Raw genomic sequence first — 23,987 nt, 5'->3', positions numbered from 1 at the left:
CCAAGCCAGACTGGAGCAAAGCTCTGCTTCATGAACGCTTTGTGACCATACGGACCATGAAATACTTGACAGTTCAAATCTTTAATAAAGACCCTCATAGTTTGCATACAGGAATATGGACCATGTTACTTACACAAACTCCTTTGCGCACAAACACACATCTTCAAGTACTGGATGACATGGTTGCAGAGTACACGTGTTCACACACAATAAGGGGCGTGTACCAACAGGATATCGCAAGCATGAGGTTCCTGTATGTTTGACCGGGAGTCCCTAAAAACACAGCACTTCCATACAGCTATGACCGTGACTTTTCGTAGAAGGTTACGAGAGCATTTTTGCTAACCCTAACCTTATTCTCCTAACCTGCTACGAAAAAGTAACTTCCGGTCATAGCTGTATCGAAGTGGCATGTTTCTGGGGAATCTCCTGTAACACATATACACTTCCTCTTTACGGCTTTACCACTTCCTGTGTGTGTTGCTTTGATGTATGTACACTATATATATATATATATATATATATATACAAAAGTATGTGGACACCCCTTCAAATGAGTGGATTCGGCTACTTCAGCCACACCTCTTGCTGACAGGTGTATAAAATCGAGCACACAGCCATGCAATCTCCATAGACAAAGATTGGCAGTAAAATGGCCTAAACTGAAGAGCGGGACCACAGAGTGTGGAAGCGTGTAAAAATCATCTGTCCTCGGTTGCAACACTCACTATCGAGTTCCAAACTGCCTTTGGAACCAACGTCAGCACAAGAACTGTTTGTCAGGAGCTTAATGAAATGGGTTTCCATGGCTGAGCAGTCGCACACAGGCCAAAGATCACCATGCGCAATGCCAAGCGTCGGCTAGAGTGGTGGAAATCTCGCCATCATTGGACTTTGGAGCAGTGGAAACGCCTTCTCTGGAGTGAAGAATCACGCATCACCATCTGGAAGTCCGACAGACAAATCTGGGGTTGGCGGATGCCAGAAGAGCGCTACCTGCCCTAATGCATAGTACCAACTGTAAAGTTTGGTGGATGAGTATTAATGATCTGGGACAGTTTATGGTTCGGTCTAGGCCCCTTAGTTCCAGTGTAGGGAAATCTTAACGCTACAGCATACAATGACAATCTAGACAATTCTGTTCTTCCAACTTTGTGGCAACAGTTTGGGGAAGGCCCTTTCCCGTTTCAGCATGGTTTGTCGACATCGTTGTAGAAGAACTTTAATAGCCTGCACAGAGTCCTGAACTCAACCCCATCAAACACCTTTGGGATGAATTGGAACGCCGTCTGTGAGCCAGGCCTAATCATCTAACATCTGTACCTGACCTCACTAATGCTCTTGTGGCTGAATGGAAGTAAGTCTCCGCAATGTTCCAACATCTAGTGGAAAGTCTTCTCAGAAGGGTGGAGGCTGTTATAGCAGCAAAGGGAGGACCAATTCCACATTAATGCCTATGATTTTGGAATGAGATGTTCGACGAGCAGGTGTCCACATACTTTTGGTCATGTAGTGTATGTCATGCGTTTAACCTGACCAGTGAGGACAGGTGGATTGGTTCCAGATACACGTATTACTAACACAGCACAGGCCTGCACAGATTACAACGTCTTGATATGGTTCCTGAGATGTTAACTCCAGGTGTTGTGGGATCTGAGACACCTATACTGTCATCCTGAAAACAACACTAACCTCTTCAGTGTGAAAGGTAGATCTGAGGGAACTGGATAGGTGCAATATATACTTAACTTTCCGATGGGCTCAGGGAAGCTGCCATATTGCTAACACCTATCAGGTTTCTATCGATCTGCATGTGTCAGACGGTAGGGGCAAGGGGCTATGAGGGGCTTCTGACTGTTGCGTCAACTTGTGTGTGTGTCCAACCAAGTCTACGCTGTGTATGTGCGTGTCCACAGTTTAACTGTGTGTATGTGTGTCTACAGTGTAATTTGTGTGTGTTTAGTGCAATGTATGTGTGTCAGTCCGTCAGATCAGTCTCAGATGTGTTTGTGGGACTTGTGTTTCTTGTGTTTCTTCTTCTTTCTGTCCTCTCTGTCGTCATGGCGCCCTCTCTTGGCCTGACTGGGTCCACTGCTGCTGCTGTCACTTTCGGACTCCTTCCTCTCTCTTTTCCTCTTCTTCTTCCCCTTCTTCTCCTGAGGAAAGGGGAGGAGAGAGAAGCAATGAAAGACAAAGAAGAATCAAACTGATAGAGTTTTATATCACTACATGAATCATCTATTTAAAATGTTGGTTATTCTGCAATGCGTCACTGACGCAACTTCTCTCAGGACAGAGAGACATGGTCACCAGGGGGTGTTAACCCAAGTGTTACATTTTACAGGAGCGATAAATACCTCACACGAGAGAGAGATAGACAGACCGCCGTAGGCAGACCTGGCTCTCAACAGAGAGCACACTGCCCACAAAATGAGGTGGAAACTGAGCTGCACTTCCTAACCTCCTGCCAAATGTATGACCATATTAGAGACAAACATTTCCCTCAGATTACACAGACCCACAAATAATTCCAAAACAAATCCAATTTTGATAAACTACCATATTTATGGGGTGAAATACCACAGTGTGCCATCACAGCAGCAATATTTGTGACCTGTTGCCACAAGAAAAGTGTAACCAGGGAAGAACAAACACCATTGTAAATACCCATATTTATGTGTATTTTCCCTTTTGTAATTTAACTATTTGCACATCATTATTACACTGTATATAGCCATAATTACATTTGAAATGTCTATTTAAAAAGAAAACTTGAGTAATGTTTACTGTTAATATTTGTTTGTTTATTATCTATTTCACTTGCTTTGGCAATGTAAACACGTTTCTCATAACAATAAAGCCCTTTGAATTGAGAGAGGGAGAAAGAGCCACTGTAGACTATTGATAAATACCCCTGGCGCCAATCAATCCTTACCATGGAGACAGGAATATAAAACCTTGAGTTCTATGTCACTCTGTGGTCTTTACCTTTTTCTCTTTTTTCTCCTTTTTCTTCTTCTTGTGTGAGTCCTGTGGAGGTTGGGTTTTGCGGACTGCGAGTGGGATGAGGTTGGGGTTGATAGGCTCTTTCTGTAGCTGCTGAGGCTCATCATCGCCCTCCTCAGGTATCAGATCATACTGCAGCCCTGGGGCCGAGAAACAGTCCTTAGCGAAGTGCCCTGAGAGAAAGAGAGAAACAGTCCTTAGCAAAGTGCCCTGAGAGAAAGAGAGAAACAGTCCTTAGCGAAGTGACCTGTGAGAAAGAGAGAAACAGTCCTTAGCGAAGTGACCTGAGAGAAAGAGAGAAACAGTCCTTAGCGAAGTGACCTGAGAGAAAGAGAGAAACAGTCCTTAGCAAAGTGCCCTGAGAGAAAGAGAGAAACAGTCCTTAGCGAAGTGACCTGAGAGAAGAGAAACAGTCCTTAGCGAAGTGACCTGAGAGAAAGAGAGAAACAGTCCTTAGCGAAGTGACCTGAGAGAAAGAGAGAAACAGTCCTCAGCAAAGTGTCCTGAGAGAAACAGTCGTGAGCAAAGTGCCCTGAGAGAAAGAGAGAAACAGTCCTTAGCAAAGTGCCCTGAGAGAAAGAGAGAAACAGTCCTTAGCAAAGTGCCCTGAGAGAAAGAGAGAAACAGTCCTTAGCGAAGTGACCTGAGAGAAAGAGAGAAACAGTCCTTAGCAAAGTGCCCTGAGAGAAAGAGAGAAACAGTCCTTAGCGAAGTGACCTGAGAGAAAGAGAAACAGTCCTTAGCGAAGTGACCTGAGAGAAAGAGAGAAACAGTCCTTAGCGAAGTGACCTGAGAGAAAGAGAGAAACAGTCCTTAGCAAAGTGTCCTGAGAGAAACAGTCGTGAGCAAAGTGCCCTGAGAGAAAGAGAGAAACAGTCCTTAGCAAAGTGCCCTGAGAGAAAGAGAGAAACAGTCCTGAGCAAAGTGCCCTGAGAGAAAGAGAGAAACAGTCCTGAGCAAAGTGCCCTGAGAGAAAGAGAGAAACAGTCCTGAGCAAAGTGCCCTGAGAGAAAGAGAGAAACAGTCCTTAGCGAAGTGACCTGAGAGAAAGAGAGAAACAGTCCTTAGCAAAGTGTCCTGAGAGAAACAGTCCTGAGCAAAGTGACATGAGAAAGTCCTGAGCAAAGTGACATGAGAAACAGTCCTGAGCAAAGTGACATGAGAAACAGTCCTGAGCAAAGTGACATGAGAAACAGTCCTGAGCAAAGTGACATGAGAAAGTCCTGAGCAAAGTGACATGAGAAACAGTCCTTAGCAAAGAGACCTGAGAGAAAAACAATCCTTGGCAAAGAGACCAGAGAGAAAGAAAGAGAGAGAGAGCGAGATCATATGCTACATTAGGATGGAGGTAAACAACAGGGGCCGTGTTTAGAGGCTTTTGTTCCAGTCCAGTTCCAAACACACATAATTCAAGGTTTGATTGAAGGTCTTCAGGATTAGTTGAATCCGTTTGTCTAGAGAATGTGTTCATTAGGGATATGAATGGTTATTTGAATGTCCGAACGGACATTACTATTTGAATACTTGTGAGTATTCATTTTTGTGATAACATTTTATTAAAGGCCTATTATAACACTGAAAAGGCTTTTTTTACATTTAAAATACACATGTGACAACCCCAAACTTTTCAATGAGAAGGAGTAGGCTACAATGAGAAACCAACAGGTAGGCTGTTTTATCTGAATGGGGTTGAGGAGAAAGCGCAGCATGTGGCATCAATTAGCTTAGCTAGCTAGCGTCTCTAGGCTACTCCAGTCAAGACAGGCACTTAAATGGGATGATAAATAACATGATAAATAATATTGTAGCTGCTACAAGTTAGCAAGTCATGGCTGTAGCTGAGTTTCCTTGGCATCTCTCCCTCTTCCTCAGTCTGTTCGCTCACAGCTGCAGCTATAGTGCGTGCAGGTTTTAAATATCCAAGAAATTCATGATACTATTGGAATAGTGAAAATATTTCAACCCCCCTAGTGTTCATGTGGCTGTACCTTTGCAGCCACACTTCTTGCAGGTGGTGTTGAGTACAGCCTCCAATGTGATCCTCCGTCCTGTACCATCTTTGAACTGTCTACGCCTCCGCTCGTCCTGCCTACACACTCACACACACACACACACACACTTGAAAAAAGCAGCAGTAGCCAAGCATCGTATCAGTGCACCCAGTTGGACACAAAAACATACTCTGCTATGACATTGTTGGGGTCCAGGTCTTTGCCTGTTCCTTGATTGACAGCTTTCATTGAGAAGGAGAGCTTCACCTTGTCATCACGCATCTGAGAAAGATGGAGGGAGGGAGAGGTAAGGCCATGTTCGGAACCATTTGCTTATTAGGGAGAGATGGAGTTTATTTACGTGTATGTGTCTGCATGTTACCTCTCTCCCGATGACCTTGATCCACACCTGCTCTCCCACGTCAACGACTTCTGCAACATTCTCAACCCTACAGGCTGACAACTCACTGATATGAACCAACCCTGAGAGAGAGTGAGAATAGATAAAGTGGGAGAGATAGAGGGAAGAGGTAGAAAGTGAGGAGAAAGAGTAGTGCCTCAGAAGAAACCGTAATACTCAAAACAGACAAAGATAATATAAATCAGAAAGAGATCATGAAGTCAAAGATATTGTAAAGTGAAAGATGCCCAAAGGTGTCCGCATGCTTCCCAGCCGAAACAATTAGGAAGAGTTTGTGCATATATCATGGCGACATTTTGTGACGTTTCTGTTCATCTTGGCCTTGGGTAAGGGTTTTTTCTCGAGGCCCGCCGAAGTTCGGGAGCCAAAGTCTACACCGCTTCGTCAGTGATTGGTCAACAGTAGGAACTCTTCAATAAAGTCCTTGTTGTCATTCAATGAGAGACAACAGGTTTTCATGCACATTTTTGGGGGAAAAATAATGCACCAACCATTAATTAGATGTAAAATTGCATGACTAAGATCTCCAAATGAATGACAGATTATTTGAGTTATATTAGATTAATTCTGACTTGAGAAAGTATACTGGCTACAGCGTCTCAAAATGGACAAACAAGTACTATTGCCGCTTTTTTCTCGTTTTCCAAGCTTTTTATTATTTTAAGGGAGCAAGAGAGCACACTCGTTCAAGGCGCCAGCCGAACTGAAGCATGCTGATGCCTTAAGCCTACCCTGCTTCCTGTAGCCAGGAATCTTGATGAAGGCTCCGTAGGTCTGTACAGAAGCCACCTCTCCCTTCACAATACTGTACATGGCTGGCAAGCCATCTAGTCCTGCAGGCTCCTGCTGGTCATGGTCAAAGTCTGCCATGATGATGATGGCGACTCACAGTATAACTCTCTCCCTGCAGACACACAGAAGGACAACTGGGTTAGGTAAGGAGATGATCATCATGTAAAGACTAGGTGCAACACCTCAATCTAAACATTCTGTAATGTTGCACTCCACTGAATACGCCTGGTTATGTATTTTGGCACTCTGCTTTGAAACTGTGTACCCTTCCTCCTTCGTAATGCCTTGTTAAGAGGAATCCCTGATCTAACTAGCTAGCACAGAATTTTCTACCAACCTTAACTTGGCGATAATTTATCAAATCCTGACTTGGAAGACACCAAGTCTTTTAAACATCCATGTCTAGTTGCAGGGGGTTCGTTTGAATTGAGAAAATGCTCTGTTATTAAATGTAATCATTGTTTTGCTCCATGATGTAATCCAACAATGTGTACGCCGCCATCTTGTCTATTTCAAATATTATCTCATTGATCGAGACTGACGAGTGTCATCATGACGTGTAGCACTTTGGGGTGGACATCCACTTGTCTCAATCAATGATTGTTTATCAGCCAGCTGGAACAGTGTCTGACTAGGCAACATGTTAAATAGCTATACATACAGTATAGAATACATGGCTGGATGTGGGGTCAACTAGCTACTGTAAGCAACCTGAGTAACTTTGCCAACAAGCAGTATGTTGCGGAGGGTGACAAACTGATTCAAAATTTAGCCGTTTTACCTTTTCCTGTTTTAAAGCACTAGATTGATGGGCTGGCTAGCTAGGCTAACGAGTTTATATAGCCTATGGCTAGTAGCCTTGGCGTTGTTAGCTTGCCCTACCTTAGGGGCAAATATACGTATGTACACTTCTTATAGGGAGATATGTAGCAATCAAATCTTAAAACGTAACCTACACACGTTTATATAAACACTAATATATATTATAGCTACCTTGTGTGCCGAGTATTTATTTTTGTAGTCTGTTTCAGATGTTTTCTTCCGGTTCACGGGCCATGGTTAACAACAATGATAACCAATCAACGTTAACAGAGGAGCTGCGACCCAATCAATCGCCCTGAGAACCGGAAGTACCTCAGACCGCTCTTCACTTCGTACTTGTGTCGAAAGCGGTTTGTAGAAAGAAGTTAATTTATTCAAGTCGATTTCTGTTATACACCATCGTGTTCATTGAGTTGTTAAACCATGATTGAGCCAAGGAAGAGGCCGGGGGACATTGCTTTGGTTCCTGCCGGCGGAGTAAAGAGGCCCAGGACGGAGCTGATCGCGGCGGCACAGTCGCAACAGCTCGTGGCCATGGTAAGAAAGGAGGGGGTCATCAAAATACAAGGGGGAAGTTCAATTTCGCTAGTTAGCTTGAGAGAGTTGTTAACTACCAATGTTTTCAGTCTTTCAACTAGTAACAGGAAAATAACCTAAATTGCAGCTTTGATACGCTGTGACTGAGATATGCACTTGTTTACTAGTTAAGGCTATTCAATGCATATACTGCTAGCAGAAAACTTATTTTGATCGCAAGATAGCATGTATAATTGTTTTACTTTATCAGCTAGTTTAATCAATACCAGGATTGTTATTGGGCCATGCACATACAGTAACCCTCTGAGAATAGTGTGTGCGTCTACCTGCCTGCTTGTTTGTGACGGTGTGATATGATAATCTAACATGTCCCCTCTCCAGGGCCCTCCCCGCAGCTCCAGCCTGCAGGCTCCCATCATGCTGATGTGTGGCCATGAGGGAGAGGTCTACTGCTGCAAGTTCCATCCCAATGGAGCCACCTTGGCCTCCTCTGGCTATGACAGGCTCATCTGTGAGTGATATATATATATGTGTGTGTGTGTGTGTGTGTGTGTGTGTGTGTGTGTGTGTGTGTGTGTGTGTGTGTGTGTGTGTGTGTGTGTGTGTGTGTGTGTGTGTGTGTGTGTACATACAGTACCAGTCAAGAGTTTGGACACACCTACTCATTCAAGGGTTTTGTTTTATTTTTTACATTGTAGAATAATAGTGATGACATCAAAACTATGACATAAGACATGGAATTATGTAGTAACCAAAAAACTGTTAAACAAATCCAAATATATTTTAGATTATTCAAAGTAGCCACCCTTTGCATTGATGATAGCTTTGCACATTCTTTGCATTCTATCAACCAGCTTCATGAGGAATGCTTTTCCAACAGTCTTGAAGGAGTTCACACATACTGAGCACTTGTTGGCTGCTTTTCCTCCATTTTGTTACATTACAGCCATATTCTAAAATTGATTAAATATTTATTTTCTGAAATACATAATACATTTACATACATTTTCAGACCCTTTCCTATGAGACTTGAAATTGAGTGTTCTAACACACTGCATCTAAGTGCTAGAGGCATCACTACAGACCCTGATTCGATTCCAGGCTGTATCACAACCGGCCAGGAATGGGTGTCCCATAGGGCGGCGCACAATTGGCCCAGCGTCGGCCGGTGTATGCCGTCATTGTAAATAAGAATTTGTTCTTAACTGACTTGCCTAGTTTAAAGGTTACATAAATATTCAATTGATTGGACATGATTTGGAAAGGCACAAGACTGTCTATATAAGGTCCCACAGTTGACAGTTCATGTCAGAGCAAGAATCAAGCCATGAGGTTGAAGGAAATGTCCGTAGAGCTCCGAGACAGAATAGTGTCGAGACAGATCTGGGGAAGGGCACCAAAACATTTCTGCAGCATTGAAGGTCCCCAAGAACACAGTGGCCTCCATCATTCTTAAATGGAAGAAGTTTGGAACCACCAAGACTCTGGCCACCCAGCCAAACTGAGCAATTGGGGGAGAAGGGCTTTGGTGACCAAGAACCCGATGGTCACTCTGATAGAGGTCCTCTGTGGAGATGGGAGAATCTTCCAGTAGGACAACCATATCTGCAGCACTCCACCAATTAGGCCTTTATGGTAGAGTGGCAAGATGGAAGCCACTCCTCAGTAAAAGGCACATGACAGCCCGCTATGAGTTTGCCAAAAGGCACCTAAAGACTCTCATACCATGAGAAACAAGATTATCTGGTCTGTTGAAACCAGGATTGAACTCTTTGGCCTGAATGCCAAGCGTCACGCCTGGAGTAAACCTGGCACCATCCCTATGGTGAAGCATGGTGGAGACAGCATCATGCTGTGGGGATGTTTTTTAGCGGTAGGGACTGGGAGACTAGTCAGGCTCAAGGGAAAGATGAATGGAGCAAATTACAGAGAAATACTTGATGAAAACCTTGTCCAGAGCGCTCAGGACCTCAGACAACAACCCTAAGCACACAGCCAAGACAACGCAGGAGTGGCTTTGAGATAAGTCTTAATGTCATTGAGTGGCCCAGCCATAGCCCGAACTTGAACCAGATCTAATATATCTGGAGAGACCTGAAAATAGCTGTGCAGCAATGCTCCCCATCCAATCTGACCACTTGAGAGGATCTGTAGAGAAGAACGTGTCGCGAACTGGCTCAAAGCCAGGAACAAACATGGAGATAACAAAAATATATTTAATATCTCAAGTAACCTATATACAATAAATATTGGTGTATGTAGTTAGTAGTATGAGTGGTTGCGTGCATAGATGTGATAATGAAGGGTGTTGAAAGGTGCCAACGCAAACAAAGCGGACACGCAAAAAAATGCAACAACCAAAAACAAAGTGTGTCTGCATGGAGAATTTCTTCAATGAATGGGGAAGAGATGTATTTATCCCGGGCCCAGGTGTGTCCCATTTCTCTGACGAACCTCCCGGATCTGCCCACCAACATCCTATTAAGGAAAACGAGAGCAAAGAGAGAATATGGCAGACGGAGTGAGAGGGTCGTCACAAATGGGAGAAACTCTCCAAATACAGGTGTGCCAAGCTTGTAGCGTCATACCCAAGAAGACTGGAGTCTGCAATTACTGTCGAAGGTGTAAAGGGTCTGAATGTTTATGTAAATGTTTTATTTTTAATACATTTGGCTAAAATGTTGTTTTTTTTTAAACTGGTTTTGCTTTGTCATTATGGGGTATTGTGTGTAGATTTATAAAAAAAATACCATTTTTATTTTTAGAAAAGACTAACGTAACAATGTGGGAAAAGTCAAGGGGTCTGAATAGAAGGCACTGTACACGTGTGTGCATATACACAATCCTCTCGCTCACTTGACCTAACTGGTGACACTCATCCATCTCCCTCTCTACAGTGATGTGGAATGTGTATGGGGATTGTGATAACTTTGCCACCCTGAAGGGACACAGTGGAGCTGTGATGGACCTTCACTACAACACAGACGGCAGGTAGGATATATATTCACACGTACGAACTTGCTCAGGTCCAGTAAAAACGTGATGTAGTTGTTGGGTCAATATCCTGTGTGTTTAATGACCCTTTCCCCACCTGTGTGTGTGCAGCCTGCTGTTCAGTGCCAGTATAGATAAGACGGTGGGAGTGTGGGACAGTGAGACGGGCGAGAGAATCAAGCGTCTAAAAGGCCACACCTCCTTCGTTAACTCCTGCTACCCTGCTCGACGCGGACCCCAGCTCGTCTGTACCGGCAGTGACGACGGAACTGTCAGGGTAACCATGCCTACCACAGACTGCTTTAATTAAGCCTGTGTTCTTCAAACCTGGTTCTAGACAACTACTGTGTGTGCAGGCTTTAGGTCCATTCCAGCATCAAGTTCTCTTATGAGCAGTGTATTTATTGAATCAGGTGTGTTAACACTGAGCTGGAACTAAAACCTACCCTGCACAATCTTTCTGAGTGTTGTTTGACTGTTGTAAGTGGAGGACAGCCGTAATTAGGATATTGTTGTGTTTGTTAACAGTGTGCGCGTGTTTGTTGTAGCTGTGGGACATCCGTAAGAAGGGGGCAGTCCATACGTTCCAAAACACCTACCAGGTGTTGGCTGTCACATTCAACGACACCAGCGACCAGATCCTGTCTGGGGGCATCGATAATGACATCAAGGTACGTGTGTGGGTTTTGATAGTGTGAAAGAAAGACCTGGGCCCATGTCCACAAAGTATCTCAGAGTAGTAGTGCTGATCTAAGATTAATTTAGCCTTTTAGGTCATAATGAAACATATTATATGAACAGATCCTAAATCAGCACTCCAACTCTGAGATGCTTTGTGGCTACGGGCCTGGATACTACCAGGAGGCAAGGCTACTGTGCCATACAGTGATCAACTCCTTGTGTAGGTGTGGGACCTGAGGCAGAATAAGCTGGTCTACAGTATGCATGGTCATGGTGATTCTCTGACTGGACTCAGCCTGAGCTCAGAGGGGTCCTACCTCCTCTCAAACTCCATGGACAACACAGGTCAGTGTGTGTGGGTGTGTCATATTTAAAGACGTGTGTTTGTGTGAGATAGATTGTGTGTTTACAAATCAAATTTGTATTGGTCACATACACGTCTTTAGCAGTTATGCTGGGTGTAGTGAAACGCTTGTGTTTCTATCGCCAACTGTGTGTGTTTACAGTACTTGATTATGTGTGTTGTTCTGCAGTGCGTATTTGGGACGTCCGTCCGTTTGCTCCCAAGGAGAGGTGTGTGAAGATATTCCAGGGGAACATTCACAACTTTGAGAAGGTAAATAAAATACCTTTGACCAGAGTGTATGAGATTAAAGTGTTTTGATTTTGAAACTGGACAAAGACTTTCAGTGTGAGTGTCACTATTTGTGCTCATATCATGTTTGATAAGCCTAGTGGCCTGCTATAGCATGGTTATGGCCTGCTATAGCATGGTTATGGCCTGCTATAGCATGGTTATGGCCTGCTATAGCATGGTTATGGCCTGCTATAGCATGGTTATGGCCTGCTATAGCATGGTTATGGCCTGCTATAGCATGGTTATGGCCTGCTATAGCATGGTTATGGCCTGCTATAGCATGGTTATGGCCTGCTATAGCATGGTTATGGCCTGCTATAGCATGGTTATGGCCTGCTATAGCATGGTTATGGCCTGCTATAGCATGGTTATGGCCTGCTATAGCATGGTTATGGCCTGCTATAGCATGGTTATGGCATGTTAATACACTCTGTATAGGTTTAGTTTATAGTACATTGATGTGTCTGCAGAACCTTCTGAGGTGTTCCTGGTCCGCTGACGGCAGCAGGCTCAGCCGACAGGTGAGCACTCTCTCCGCAGTACGAAACCTCAACATAAATGCACCAATCCCCTCTTTTATGATTCTTTATAAGCTGTGTGTGTGTCCAGGTTTGTATATGTGTGGGACACCACGTCTCGTAGGATCCTGTACAAGCTGCCAGGCCATGCTGGGTCAGTCAATGAGGTCGCCTTCCACCCTGAGGAGCCTATTGGTGAGATGGCTTTATATCTGTCTGGCTATTCACACTCTCCCTCTTTCTATTGCTTTAAAAAAATAAAATAATTGAGTGCTTAGTCACTCTCTAATATATATATATATATATATATTTTTTCCCATTGAGTGCTTAGTCTCTCTCGCTCTCATATATATATATATATATATATATATATATATATATATATATATATATTTTTTTTTTAACTTTCCCACAGTCCTCTCTGGTGCCAGTGACAAGAGACTCTACATGGGAGAGATTCAGTGTGTGTGTGTGTGTGTGTGTGTGTGTGTGTGTGTGTGTGTGTGTGTGTGTGTGTGTGTGTGTGTGTGAACATCTGAGTGTGTATGTTCTGCTCCGTTGTGTGAATGATCAGTACTCTGTACTTGTTTACGCTTCTGTTTATTTAATAATGAGACAGTATTTTGAGTTTATAATTTCCAGTCACAACCAACACCTGTAATTTTTTTTGTATTTCTCTTAATAAATTACTTCTGGAAGAATGTTGTCATTCTTCTGTTTCCTGTTCTTGTTGAAGCTGAATATTTGTATATCTTTACTCTGAAACTATTAGTATGTAAGCCTGTCCTTTTGTTAAACTCTCACTCTTAATAAACACAGCCATAAAACCAAATAGGGGTTTAAATGGCCATAAGGTTAAATTGAGTTTTAGAATATCAAATCAATATTGACCAATCTAATCAAAGTAATAGATTATTTAGATTTTGTTTATGCAAATGTATTTGAATTATTTAACCACTAGCTGCCTACCATGACAGAGCATGGTCCTAAATATTGTATTATTCTCACTCTTATTTCTGCCCGGCAATTCCATTATTTTATTTGTATTGGCTGTTAGTCCTGTTTCTTTTGTCTCTGCTGAAGGTCTGGCGCTCCACGGGTTCGCTACCCACAGGGAAAGTCCTATATGTTCGGCCCCACCTGGACACCAGTTGTGATCCTCCAACCATTTTACTTTGACCTGTCCTGTTTTTAGGATATGTTTGTTACTTGATTGGGCGCCATTTAGGTTAAACTGTTTGATCGGAGAAACCTGCATGATGTAAAATATGTCTGTCTCATGACATTGTCATACATTTTATCTCCAGCCTGTATGCTACTGAAAGGGCCACATACTGGTTCTACCATTATTCTATATCTGCTACAAGATTCATGTTCATGTTTTTATTTGACGGAACGTTGGTGGAGCGCCGCACAGATGTGTCTCCAACAGCACCCTGGAGAGGCTCGTTGGGAATGGACAAGCAAAATATTTTACGCCCCTTCCTTTGACAGAATGGGGACTATCACAGGGCAGCGTCAACTCTCACATATATAATCCCATATGCCAGTGGTTGAGATCAATTGTTTGGGGGTAGGATTATGTGAGGTGTTGTGTTGTTGGAGGTGCGTCTTGGTCAATTTTTACGAAGGCTGTATTTCTGAGTTAATCTTCACTCTGCCTAATGAGCTGACCAGCGGTAATTCCCCATGCAGTCTGCAGAATATAGGGGCCCATTTCGACTACTTTAAAATTGCATCCTTACTCCCTCTCCTTTAGTTTATAATTTATTTGACAAAGTTTGAAGTTAAAATCTATTTAGTGGGTCACTAATTTACTTTATTCAATCCCATCATGTCAAATCAGTGATCGCCATCAAGGAACACGGCCCATTTCCTCATTTGAAATGAGGAAATGGGCTTGCAATGTCCCCCCCTCGCGCCCACCCCGGCAGGCACCACCGATTGTTGACAAAGACACCGCGAGACAGAAGAGAGCCCTAGTCTTGGTTTTTAGCATTACGCCATCGGAGGCCTACGGAGAACGGGAAAGCAGCGCAAACGTCTTGAAAACCGACCGTGAGTCACTAGTACGGCTTTGTGTGTGTCGGTGCATGGTATATTTCATTTAGCCATCCCAGACAGTTGGCCACCTCCATCCGCTCATTTAATTCCTCTCCCTCCCCGTGTTACCCATTATCATATTATGCTAATGTATACCCGCTAACCCGCGAGACCTGCTCCGTTATGACAGCTTTCCGTCTTTCTTTGTGTCTGTCTGTGTGGTTTTCGCCCCCTCCTTTCGCTACCAACCGGAAGGTGTGGTCGGCTCGAGGCGATTCGTAATCGTTACCTAGTGGTCGGACCGCAGACCTCGCCGCGTGAAGAAGAGGACACCTCCGGCGAACCACAGCCACCTTTACCTACCCACCGACAGAATGATCACGGCGGGTCGGGCTGGGTTGGTGTCGGTGTGATTTAACGTATCTCAAGGAGTCTTCCGTACCTAGAAGAACCAAGAGGCCGGGGTCTAGGCGAGATCTGGCCGGGCATGGTGTGATCTGAGTCGGGCTGCCAGTCTGGATCTGACCGGTGACCACCCGTCCTTTCCCCGGAGCCTTTGTGGCTCCAAGCCGCGTCCAGAGCACTCCAAGATGGGGAATTGTGACGGGAGATGCACGTTGGTGGCGATATGTTCACTGCAGCTGGTGAGTGTGTTGGGGTGAGGTGAAATGTGATTGGGAGAATGAGAAAAGGTGTTGTTGTTGACCATATTTTGACTATATCCCTATTCCTTTCCTCTTTCACTCATCGAATATGTGTGTGTAACTGAGAGGGAGTGCTGGTCTGACTGACTGAAAAGTGTTTCAAAACTACTAGCTGTGTGTGTCACATTATTGGTATTATTGGCAACCACACAGTGTGTGTGGTGATCACTGTATTCTGGGAGACCACGTGAAAAGGAACCCTTCAGCTTTTGAAAGTAACAGCAGGAAAACAAGGGAGCTCCCTCTCGCTGTCTTCCTGCTCTATCAGTCTCTCTAAACTTTTTCATTTCCAGTTTTTAATTTCTACTTTTATTTTCTGACTTGAATAGTGTGTGTGGTGGTGTACTATTGTTGGTGTATGTGTGTTTTATTTTTTGGTGATATAGTGTGACATTGGGCATTTGGAATACAGCATATTTTCAGTTGTTTGGGGAGTTTATTAGTGGGTGTGTGTCGGGGGGTAGTCCCTCAGCTGGTGCTCCTGGCACCCGCAGCTGGAGCTCCTGGCAGTTTCCATGGAAACATCTGGCAGACTGTGTGAAGGTGTGTGTGAGAGACAGTTGTTTCCTTATCTGTGTGTTTGCGTGTGAAACTGTAACAATGTAATACCATGCCAATCCTCTAGAAGTACGGGTGGCCTCTTTTAGTAAAAACATACCTGTGTGTGTAGATGGCAGCACTACAGAGACAGGTGTTTGACTTCCTGGGCTACCAGTGGGCTCCTATCCTGGCCAACTTCCTCCAAATCATGGCCGTCATACTGGGGATCTTTGGAACCGTGCAGTTCAGATCCCGCTATCTCATACTGGTGAGACATACATGCATGCATACACTATATACACAAATGTATGTGGACACCCCTTCAAATGAGTGAATTTGGCTATTTCAGCCACACCCATTGCTGACAGGTGTATAAAACCGAGCACACAGCCATGGAATCTCCATAGACAAACATTAGCAGTAGAATGGCCTTACTGAAGAGCTCAGTGACTTTCAACATACGGTGGGTGATAGGACCGTCATAGGATGCCACTTTTCCAAAAAGTCTGTTTGTCAAATTTCTGCCCAGCTACAGCTGTCCCGGGTCAACTGTAAGTGCTGTTATTGTGAAGTGGAAACATGTAGGAGCAATAACGGCTCACCCGCGAAGTGGTAGACCACACATGCTCACAGAACGGGACCACCAAGTGCTGAAGCACGAAGTGCGTAAGAATCGTCTGTCCTCGGTTGCAGCACTCACTACCGAGTTTCAAACTGCCTCTGGAAGCAACGTCAGCACAATAACTGTTCGTCAGGAGCTTCATGAAATAGGTTTCCATGGCTGAGCAGACCTAAGATCACCATGCACATGCCAAGCGTCGGCTGGAGTGGTGTAAAGCTCGCCGCCATTGAACTCTGGAGCAGTGGAAACGTGTTCTCTGGAGAGATTAATCACGCTTCACCATCTGGCAGCCCGACGGACAAATCTGGGTTTAGCGGATGCCAGGAGAACGCTACCTGCCCCGACTGCATAGACCCAACTGTAAAGTTTGGAATAATGGTCTGGGGCTGTTTTTCATGGTTCGGGCTAGGCCCCTTAGTTCCAGTGAAGGGAAATGTTAACGCTACAGTATACAATAACACTCAAGACGATTCTGTGCTTCCAACTTTGTTGCAACAGTTTGGGGAAGACCCTTTCCTGTTTCAGCATGATAATGCCCTTGTTGAACACCTTTGAGATGAATTGGAACACCGACTGCGAGCCAGGCCTAATCGCCCAACGTTAGTGCCCAACCTCACTAATGCTCTTGTGGATGAATGGATGAATCCCTGCAGCAATGTTCCAACATCTAGTGGAAAGCCTTCCCAGAAGAGTGAAGGCTGTTATAGCAGCAAAGGGGGGACCAACTCTATATTAATGAGCATGTGTCCACATACATAGTTTTATTTAACGCACACGCACTAACCCCTTTTTGTCACTGTGTCTGTCAGTATGCAGTGTGGTTGGTGCTGTGGGTGGGATGGAACTCCTTTATCATCTGTTTCTACCTGGAGGTGGGACACTTGTCTCAGGTAAGAGATGTGTGTTTGTTTAGAGCATGTTGATAATGTGTGTTTATGTGTTTAGAATGTGTTTAGAACATTTGTGTGCTTATAACATGTTTTAAAATATATATGTGTGTGTGTGTGTGTGTGTAGGACAGGGACTTCCTGATGACTTTCAATACGTCGCTGCATCGGTCATGGTGGATGGAGCATGGCCCTGGTTGCCTAGTAACACCAGTGTTGGACTCCCGCATTGCCCCTGATGACCACCATGTCATCACCGTCTCCGGCTGTCTCCTTGACTACCAGTACATTGAGGTGTTGAGCTCTGCACTACAGGTCTTACTGGCTGTGAGTATCTCTCGCACACACACACACAAACACACACACACTATGATACTAACCTTATCCTGTCTACCTGTCCCTCAGCTCTTTGGCATTGTGTATGCCTGCTACGTGAGCAAAGTCTTCCAGGATGACGAGGATAGCTGTGAGTGTTGCTCACCTTTCTTCTGTCGGTCTGAGTGTTCCTGTCGGTCTGAGTGTTCCTGTCGGTCTGAGTGTTCCTGTCGGTCTGAGTGTTCCTGTCGGTCTGAGTGTTCCTGTCGGTCTGAGTGTTCCTGTCGGTCTGAGTGTTCCTGTCGGTCTGAGTGTTCCATCTGCATCTGAGTGCTTTGTCAGCTTCTGATCTTTCTCCCTCTGTCAGTTGATTTCATTGGTGGCTTTGACTCCTATGGTTACCAGCCTCCTCAGAAGACCTCCCACCTCCAACTGCAGCCCCTCTACACGTAAGTAACCCCTGACCTCTAACCTTTCATCCTTAACCTCGCGGTGATCCCTAAACCCCTAACCAGTAGGGAGGGAATTGGTTCAACAAGAGATATCTACTTTTTAGTTTGACCTTTTTAGTTTTTCCTTGGAACTGTATATCATTCTCTCTTTCAGTGCTGGGTAGGTGAAGGTGGCGCACCTATCAGACAATACCTCAGCAGGGAAGCGGAGTCGCCATGGGAATAGAACATTCACTCTGTGTGTCACAGTACAACTGAACGATAGACTCACCTGTGTGTGTATGTGAAACCGTGTGTGTATGTGTTAACCAAGGCTAAACTGACTGACACCCCTGAGGTGAATGTACCAGCAGTTCTAGGGGGAAGCAGGGGGAGATGGCAGGGAGACACTGGGCGTGGTCACATCCTAATGGACACTGAGGATATTGAGAGGACACTGCACCTACCGGCTCTCCACATTCCTGCGACCCTGTGTGTGTGTGTGTGTGGCGCTACAGGACTAGCTGGATGACCTCGGAACTATTGTGGAGGGGGCCTCGAAGTCACATGGGGCACAGCTCTTCATGTTGTCGTTTTAGAATGTGATGTCGTAATAGAACAGTTGAATGTCGAATTCCAAGCCTGTCCCTAGTTCTGTTGTGACAGGGTGACTCTGTTTAAACACAATCACGGCAAAAATGGACTGGTTAGGGATTGGGCTTTAGTGTCTCTGGGTAAAGATATGGGGGATTCTGTGCATGTACATATCTGGCTGATGAATGGTTGTTGCTTTTGTTTGGTGATGAGGGGGTGATCGTGTAGCCACGTCCCTTTACATTTCTCCTCTCACCTTTAGACGACCCAGGGAGAATCTCAATTGCATACTTCTCGCATACTCTCCTCGCCTCCTTCTCAAAACCAATTGGAGGAGAATGTTCAAGGGGAGTGACCTCTGGCTTTCTCATCCAATGGGTTTTGAAAAGGAGGCCAGGAGAGAGATGATGTGAGGAGTATGTAATTGAGCTTCTCCCCCAATGTCCTCCTTGACTTTGGGGGAGAATGCGTCCTTCCTCACACCCTACTATCCTTCCTTTTATTCTCTCCTTACACTTCATTCACTCCCTCTTTCCTTCCATCCATCCCTAAAGATACAGTATCACTGGTCTGACCTGATGATATTGATGAAAGGAATATATGAAGGACACTGATTTATTTCACCAACATACAATAGGTCTGGTCAGGGAGTGTTTCCAGGAAGAGAGGAGAGGATAGGAGGGCTGTATTTCTGAAGTGGTTTACTTGGATGAGACAGGTGTGTGTGTGGGGGGGGGGGAGAAATAAAGAAACTTTCTAAATGAAATCAGTCTGGTGTTGTCTATACACAAACACACACACACACACACCTGTATAAAAGATCCCAGAAATGTTTAATTCTCTCAAATTGTGAGCACAAATTTGTTTCCATTATTGTTAGTGAGCATTTCTCCGTTATCAAAATATGCCACACCTGTCAGGAGGATGGATTATCATGAAGCTGAATAAACAGCATGATCATTATACAGGTGCACCTTGTGCTGGGGACAATAAAAGGCCACTCTAAAATGTGCAGTTTTGTTACACAGCACAATGCCGCAGATGTCTATAGTTTTGACAGAGTGTACATTTGGCATGCTGACTGCAGGAATGTCCACCAGAGCTGTTGCCAGAGAATTGAATGTTAATTTCTCCACCATAAGCCGCCTCTAATGTCATTGTGAGGACTCGCAACCCGAAGACCACTTGTAACCACGCCAGACCAGGCTGGGACCAGCCACCCGGACATCTGATGGAACTGTGGTTTTGCACAACTGAAGAATTTCTTCACAAACTGTCAGAAACCGTTTTAGGGAAGCTCATCTTCATGCTCATCGTCCTCACCAGGGTCTCGACCTGAATGCAGTCTGTTAAGACTCCAGACGTCAGTGGGCAAATGCTTACCTTCGATGGAAGTGTGCTCTTCACAGATGAATCCGTTTCAACTGTACCTGGCAGATGGCAGACTGTATGGTGTGGTGTAGGCGAGTGGTTTGCTGATGTCAATGTTGTGAACAGAGTGCCCCATTGTGGTGGTGGGGTTATGGTACGGGCAGGCATAAGCTACGGACAACGAACACAATTGCATTTTTATCAATGTCAATTTGAATGCACAGAGATACCGTGAAGAGATCCTGAGGCCCATTGTCGTGCCATTCATCCGCCGCCATCACCTCATGTTTCAGCATGATAATGCACGGTCCCATGTGGCAAGGATCTGTACTCAATTCCTGGAAGCTGGAAATGTCCCACTTCTTCCATGGCATGCATACTCATTAGACATGTCACCCATTGAGCAGGTTTGGGATGCTCTGGATTGACACGTACTACAGCGTGTTCCAGTTCCCGCCAATATCCAGCAACTTCGCACACTCATTGAAAAGGAGTGGGACAACATTCCACAGGCCACAATCAACAGCCTGATCAACTCTATGCAAATGAGATGTGTTAAGAATGTGTTCTTAACTGACTTGCCTCGTTAAATAAATAAAAAATAAATGTGTTGCACTGCATGAGGCAAATGGTGGTGGTCACACCAGATACTGACTGGTTTTCTGATCCATGCCCTTACCTACTGTTTTCCCAGTCATATGAAATCCATATATTAGGACCTAATGAATTTAAAATTAACTGATTTCTTTATATGAACTGTAAAATTGTTGAAATTGCTTTTATATTTTTGTTCAGTATAGCATAATTTTCCATAATAGACTATGCATTATTTGTTGCATATAGTCTCCTGAGGATTAATCTCCCACAAATGAAACAATATGTGATTTGGGATCTCAATTTACTGTTGAGAGTTAGAATAGTAGAATACATCAGGTGCAATTTCGAAATGTGGTTATGCATCAGCAGTTTTTCTCTTATGTCGGTCACTGACAGTCAATCAACTGGCCCATGTTAGCATTTTTTTAATTTAATTTAGTCTAGCCAGCTATCTAACCTTGCAGCAATCATGGTCTAATTACCGACCGGGGGGGCAATGATATTGTTAGTCACTCTCACTCAGATATCATATTAACAACTTCAAAAATGTCTCTACACCCTATGGCAAAATGCATAGAATTGCGTGAAATTAGCTCTAAATCCGTGCAGCAAAACATTTCAGTAGCCCCACTTGAGTGAAAACTCCCATTTTAAAATAAATGTTCTGCAATTTTACGCATTTTGTCATGACTTATTTCATGTTAATATGATATCTGACTAAGAATGACTACCAAAATCAATAAAACCACATGTCACTTGCCTGGAACCGACCCTGACTGTGGCCCCTCATGATTTTTTTAATTTATTTTTATTTCACCTTTATTTAACCAGGTAGGCTAGTTGAGAACAAGTTCTCATTTGCAACTGCGACCTGGCTAAGATAAAGCATAGCAGTGTGAACAGACAACACAGAGTTACACATGGAGTAAACAATTAACAAATCAATAATCAAATCAAATTAATTTATATAGCCCTTCGTACATCAGCTGATATCTCAAAGTGCTGTACAGAAACCCAGCCTAAAACCCCAAACAGCAAACAATGCAGGTGTAAAAGCACGGTGGCTAGGAAAAACTCCCTAGAAAGGCCAAAACCTAGGAAGAAACCTAGAGAGGAACCGGGCTATGTGGGGTGGCCAGTCCTCTTCTGGCTGTGCCGGGTAGAGATTATAACAGAACATGACCAAGATGTTCAAATGTTCATAAATGACCAGCATGGTCGAATAATAATAAGGCAGAACAGTTGAAACTGGAGCAGCAGCACAGTCAGGTGGACTGGGGACAGCAAGGAGCCATCATGTCAGGTAGTCCTGGGGCACGGTCCTAGGGCTCAGGTCCTCCGAGAGAGAGAAAGAAAGAGAGAATTAGAGAGAGCATATGTGGGGTGGCCAGTCCTCTTCTGGCTGTGCCGGGTGGAGATTATAACAGAACGTGGCCAAGATGTTCAAATGTTCATAAATGACCAGCATGGTTGAATAATAGTAAGGCAGAACAGTTGAAACTGGAGCAGGAGCATGGCCAGGTGGACTGGGGACAGCAAGGAGTCCTCATGTCAGGTAGTCCTGGTACATGGTCCTAGGGCCCAGGCCAGTTGAAACTGGAGCAGCAGCATGGCCAGGTGGACTGGGGACAGCAAGGAGTCATCATGTCAGGTAGTCCTGGGGCATGGTCCTAGGGCTCAGGTCCTCCGAGAGAGAGAAAGAAAGAGAGAAGGAGAGAATTAGAGAACGCACACTTAGATTCACACAGGACACCGAATAGGACAGGAGAAGTACTCCAGATATAACAAACTGACCCTAGCCCCCGACACATAAACTACTGCAGCATAAATACTGGAGGCTGAGACAGGAGGGGTCAGGAGACACTGTGGCCCCATCCGAGGACACCCCGGACAGGGCCAAACAGGAAGGATATAACCCCACCCACTTTGCCAAAGCACAGCCCCCACACCACTAGAGGGATATCTTCAACCACCAACTTACCATCCTGAGACAAGGCCGAGTATAGCCCACAAAGATCTCCGCCACGGTACAACCCAAGGGGGGGCAACCCAGACAGGCCGACCACAACAGTGAATCAACCCACCCAGGTGACGCACCCCCCCCAGGGACGGCACGAGAGAGCCCCAGCAAGCCAGTGACTCAGCCCCCGTAACAGGGTTAGAGGCAGAGAATCCCAGTGGAAAGAGGGGAACCGGCCAGGCAGAGACAGCAAGGGCGGTTCGTTGCTCCAGAGCCTTTCCGTTCACCTTCCCACTCCTGGGCCAGACTACACTCAATCATATGACCCACTGAAGAGATGAGTCTTCAGTAAAGACTTAAAGGTTGAGACCGAGTTTGCGTCTCTGACATGGGTAGGCAGACCGTTACATAAAAATGGAGCTCTATAGGAGAAAGCCCTGCCTCCAGCTGTTTGCTTAGAAATTCTAGGGACAATTAGGAGGCCTGCGTCTTGTGACCGTAGCGTACGTGTAGGTATGTACGGCAGGACCAAATCAGAGAGGTAGGTAGGAGCAAGCCCATGTAATGCTTTGTAGGTTAGCAGTAAAACCTTGAAATCAGCCCTTGCTTTGACAGGAAGCCAGTGTAGAGAGGCTAGCACTGGAGTAATATGATCAAATATTTTGGTTCTAGTCAGGATTCTAGCAGCCGTATTTAGCACTAACTGAAGTTTATTTAGTGCTTTATCCGGGTAGCCGGAAAATAGAGCATTGCAGTAGTCTAACCTAGAAGTGACAAAAGCATGGATTAATTTTTCTGCATCATTTTTGGACAGAAAGTTTCTGATTTTTGCAATGTTACGTAGATGGAAAAAAGCTGTCCTCGAAATGGTCTTGATATGTTCTTCAAAAGAGAGATCAGGGTCCAGAGTAACGCCGAGGTCCTTCACAGTTTTATTTGAGACGACTGTACAACCATTAAGATTAATTGTCAGATTCAACAGAAGATCTCTTTGTTTCTTGGGACCTAGAACAAGCATCTCTGTTTTGTCCGAGTTTAATAGTAGAAAGTTTGCAGCCATCCACTTCCTTATGTCTGAAACACATGCTTCTAGCGAGGGCAATTTTGGGGCTTCACCATGTTTCATTGAAATGTACAGCTGTGTGTCATCCGCATAGCAGTGAAAGTTTACATTATGTTTTCGAATAACATCCCCAAGAGGTAAAATATATAGTGAAAACAATAGTGGTCCTAAAACAGAACCTTGAGGAACACCGAAATGTACAGTTGATTTGTCAGAGGACAAACCATTCACAGAGACAAACTGATATCTTTCCGACAGATAAGACCTAAACCAGGCCAGAACATGTCCGTGTAGACCAATTTGGGTTTCCAATCTCTCCAAAAGAATGTGGTGATCGATGGTATCAAAAGCAGCACTAAGGTCTAGGAGCACGAGGACAGATGCAGAGCCTCGGTCCGATGCCATTAAAATGTCATTTACCACCTTCACAAGTGCCGTCTCAGTGCTATGATGGGGTCTAA

At 44.6% G+C, this 23,987-nt stretch overlaps 3 protein-coding genes across 4 annotated transcripts; 2 read left to right on the top strand and 1 right to left on the bottom strand.

Moving 5' to 3' along the window:
• Nucleotides 1-62: 62 nt before the first annotated feature.
• On the bottom strand, nucleotides 63-7,397 carry zcchc17 (zinc finger, CCHC domain containing 17). 2 transcript variants are annotated; one of them, XM_035763941.2, is made up of 7 exons: nucleotides 7,204-7,397; nucleotides 6,150-6,322; nucleotides 5,380-5,480; nucleotides 5,188-5,279; nucleotides 4,995-5,095; nucleotides 2,989-3,179; nucleotides 63-2,156 (listed from the first exon to the last, which is right to left on the bottom strand). In XM_035763941.2, exons 2-7 carry the CDS (start codon nucleotides 6,286-6,288, stop codon nucleotides 1,998-2,000), a joined length of 783 nt encoding a protein of 260 aa, XP_035619834.1. In that variant the 5' UTR covers nucleotides 6,289-6,322; nucleotides 7,204-7,397; the 3' UTR covers nucleotides 63-1,997. The 2 variants fall into 2 exon arrangements, with proteins under 2 accessions (XP_035619834.1, XP_035619835.1); XM_035763942.2 differs by lacking the exon at nucleotides 7,204-7,397 and adding an exon at nucleotides 6,548-6,706.
• Nucleotides 7,398-7,420: 23 nt separating this feature from the next.
• snrnp40 (small nuclear ribonucleoprotein 40 (U5)) lies at nucleotides 7,421-13,100 on the top strand. The gene is made up of 10 exons (XM_052472299.1): nucleotides 7,421-7,569; nucleotides 7,951-8,080; nucleotides 10,467-10,560; nucleotides 10,675-10,840; nucleotides 11,112-11,234; nucleotides 11,469-11,589; nucleotides 11,778-11,860; nucleotides 12,352-12,402; nucleotides 12,491-12,594; nucleotides 12,815-13,100. The coding sequence occupies exons 1-9, from the start codon at nucleotides 7,456-7,458 to the stop codon at nucleotides 12,521-12,523; spliced, it is 915 nt and encodes a 304-aa protein (XP_052328259.1). The 5' UTR covers nucleotides 7,421-7,455; the 3' UTR covers nucleotides 12,524-12,594; nucleotides 12,815-13,100.
• Nucleotides 13,101-13,794: 694 nt separating this feature from the next.
• On the top strand, nucleotides 13,795-19,301 carry nkain1 (sodium/potassium transporting ATPase interacting 1). The gene is made up of 7 exons (XM_035763943.2): nucleotides 13,795-15,086; nucleotides 15,817-15,954; nucleotides 17,118-17,198; nucleotides 17,325-17,522; nucleotides 17,601-17,661; nucleotides 17,878-17,959; nucleotides 18,117-19,301. The coding sequence occupies exons 1-7, from the start codon at nucleotides 15,033-15,035 to the stop codon at nucleotides 18,124-18,126; spliced, it is 624 nt and encodes a 207-aa protein (XP_035619836.1). The 5' UTR covers nucleotides 13,795-15,032; the 3' UTR covers nucleotides 18,127-19,301.
• Nucleotides 19,302-23,987: the final 4,686 nt, after the last annotated feature.

This window comes from Oncorhynchus keta, chromosome 20, assembly GCF_023373465.1.
Source record: "Oncorhynchus keta strain PuntledgeMale-10-30-2019 chromosome 20, Oket_V2, whole genome shotgun sequence".
In the NCBI taxonomy this organism is placed as follows: domain Eukaryota; kingdom Metazoa; phylum Chordata; class Actinopteri; order Salmoniformes; family Salmonidae; genus Oncorhynchus; species Oncorhynchus keta.
The sequence above is the reverse complement of the archived record's forward strand: the minus strand, read 5'-3'. Positions and strand labels throughout refer to the sequence as shown.